The sequence below is a fragment of the Pholis gunnellus genome (assembly GCF_910591455.1).
Source record: "Pholis gunnellus genome assembly, chromosome: 24".
NCBI lineage: Eukaryota > Metazoa > Chordata > Actinopteri > Perciformes > Pholidae > Pholis > Pholis gunnellus.
Window position 1 is genome coordinate 553,458 of NC_136551.1, and position 2,500 is coordinate 555,957.

The following is a 2,500-nucleotide window of genomic DNA, read 5'->3' on the forward strand; positions in this document are numbered from 1 at the left end:
ACTGATTGCTAGCTGTAGCGTTAGCTCGATGTTTGTGAAAACGTGCGCGGGTTCCCATCGAGACACAACCTTGAGTTGAGCAGGTAAACTGATGCTGCCATGCTAACATGCTAACTGCTAGCTGCAGTGAGAGTTAGCGTTGTCCCGTTGACAAATGTACCAGTTAACATTTAAAACATTATCCCAGAATGACAAACTGGTGCCATCAGTTAGCGTTAGCGTAGCATTAAACTACAATCATTTAGAGGCTGATGTTCCCGAGCTGCTCACGTGAATTTAAATAAGTGGACGAGCTGTAGTGGAGCGCTGAGACTGAATCTGATTTTAGTGCATTTCTGTCATAAATAAAAAAGGACGTTGGATATAAAAACATAAAATAAATCAAACACAAGTTGCGGTCAAACCTCTCGGTTTAGTGTTTACTGGCACGAACAGAAGCGAGGAGGAGCGAGACGTTCTTTTGTTTTGGCCGAGTGTCGGTGGTTCGATGGCAGTATTGCAGCGATGTGGGGGGGGGGGGGGGGGGGGGTCCACATGTGACGTTCATGATTCATTCGAGGATCTTTAGACCAGCGGATCTTTAGACCAGCGGATCCAGACCTTCAGGGCTCAAGCTAATATACCCAATGAGCTATGTTCTGGTTTTCCTGGTCAGCGGCCAAAACCTGACTACGTTTGACCTCCAGCTTGGTTTAAGTTAGACTCAGTCTACATCTGGACTCAGTCTAGACTCCTCAGACCTGGTCTCGGACTGGACTGGTCTTGATTACAGCCCTTTGTTTTGGGAACCACTGGTTTACTGGTTTTGACGCCTCTGATGAGCCAAAACACATTCAGTCTAAAAACAAAACCCCGTCAGAATAAAACCACTTCCTGTTTTAGTACTTCCTGTGTTCTCTAAGTTCCACAGTGTCGCCGCTGAAAGAGATTATTTACAACAAGTTTACAGACCAGAAAAGAAGAAGCCCTTCTTTGTGATTCGCTGAGCCGATATCAGGGAGACGATCTGATTGGACGGAAGGAAACGCAGTGAAAGTGAGTTTCAGCTGAAATGAACTGACAGAAAAACACCTGAAGAAGAAGAAGAATTCCCTTTTTTGCTTAATTTTAACCCTCAGAATCAGACAAACCAGAAGAATCTTTTTGTCGTTTCACTTTACAATAAATAAATAAACCAGAACCAGAACCAGAGTCCAGAACCCTGAAGGCGTCTCAACTCAACTGCCTCCAGCCTTTAATATTTACATCGGTTCATATCATATATATCTTTGTTGTTTTTGGTCTTCTGGTTCTGGTGAACTGTGGCGGCCATGTTGGATATTTTAGGAGAATAATCTGCAGATTGAGAAAAAGTAAAGACGTGTTTGGACGTTGTGTTTTCAGTCATCAGGAGTTTGACTTCAAGTTAAAATGTGAAAACAAAGAGGACGGGTTGTCCCTGAGCCGCACCGATGGACTTTACACACCCAGAAATAAAGGAAACGATTGGTCCAGCGATGAACATCGAGATTAAATTTACATAATCCAAGAAAAACGTCTTCGGTTCAAGAGAGCAGAGTCTATAGGACATGCGATCTATCACTCTGCTGCTTCTTTCTTCCTCTTAAACATCCAGATATCTTCTAAAGAGTTCACAGAATTCATGAAATAAAAAAAAGAGGCGGAGCCACGATGATGATGCCGAAGAACCGACGATATGATTGGTTCAGAGTGTGTTTTTTTCACGAGTTAAATTAAAGATGAGGTTCGTCACAGTCGATTGTGGAACCACATTTCCCACAATGCTTTTGGGAAGTTCTTTCCCTTGTAGTCAGTCTCACAGCAGGAAGTGGTCCCCCCCTTCAAAATAAAAGTCTGTTTGTGTCCGAGTGGACTCATATGAGCGCGGCGTTGTTGTTGCGGTTGGTGTTGCGGCGCGGCAGGTTGGGCGTGGCCATGAGCGGGTAGCGCTCGTCGGGGCAGCCGTACTGAGCCAACGTGTCAACGCACTCCTGGCTGCTCGCCTGGCGGGCGTACGCCATCGCACTGTTACCGTGAGCGTCCCTCGCCATCAGGTCCACGCCGTACTGAGGGAGGGGGGGGGGGAGAGATCAGAGGTCAGTTTGACATGTTGCTCACGACGTCTGAGGGATTCTAATGATGTTAAACTCAACACTTCCTGCACAGATGTTTCACAATAAAAGCCTGCCAGCCGTTCCAGGTCTGCATTAAAAGAAAACTACCTGGACTCAGTCTTGACTCAAAACGAGACCACATCTGGACTCAGTCTTGACTCAAAACGAGACCACATCTGGACTTAGTCTTGACTCAAAACGAGACCACATCTGGACTCAGTCTTGACTCAAAACGAGACCACATCTGGACTTAGTCTTGACTCAAAACGAGACCACATCTGGACTTAGTCTTGACTCAAAACGAGACCACATCTGGACTCAGTCTTGACTCAAAACGAGACCACATCTGGACTTAGTCTTGACTCAAAACGAGACCACATCTGGAC

General features: G+C 45.7%; 1 protein-coding gene across 2 annotated transcripts in view; it reads right to left on the reverse strand.

Annotated features, from left to right (window-relative positions):
* Positions 1 to 6: 6 nt before the first annotated feature.
* Positions 7 to 2,500, reverse strand: part of agap1 (ArfGAP with GTPase domain, ankyrin repeat and PH domain 1) — a 74,147-nt gene continuing 71,653 nt past the window's right edge. For both annotated transcript variants that reach the window (XM_079185690.1, XM_079185689.1), the window contains exon 18: positions 7 to 2,066. In XM_079185690.1, the coding sequence (XP_079041816.1) occupies positions 1,875 to 2,066 (192 nt within the window). In that variant the 3' untranslated portion in view covers positions 7 to 1,874. The remainder of the gene's footprint in view (positions 2,067 to 2,500) is intronic.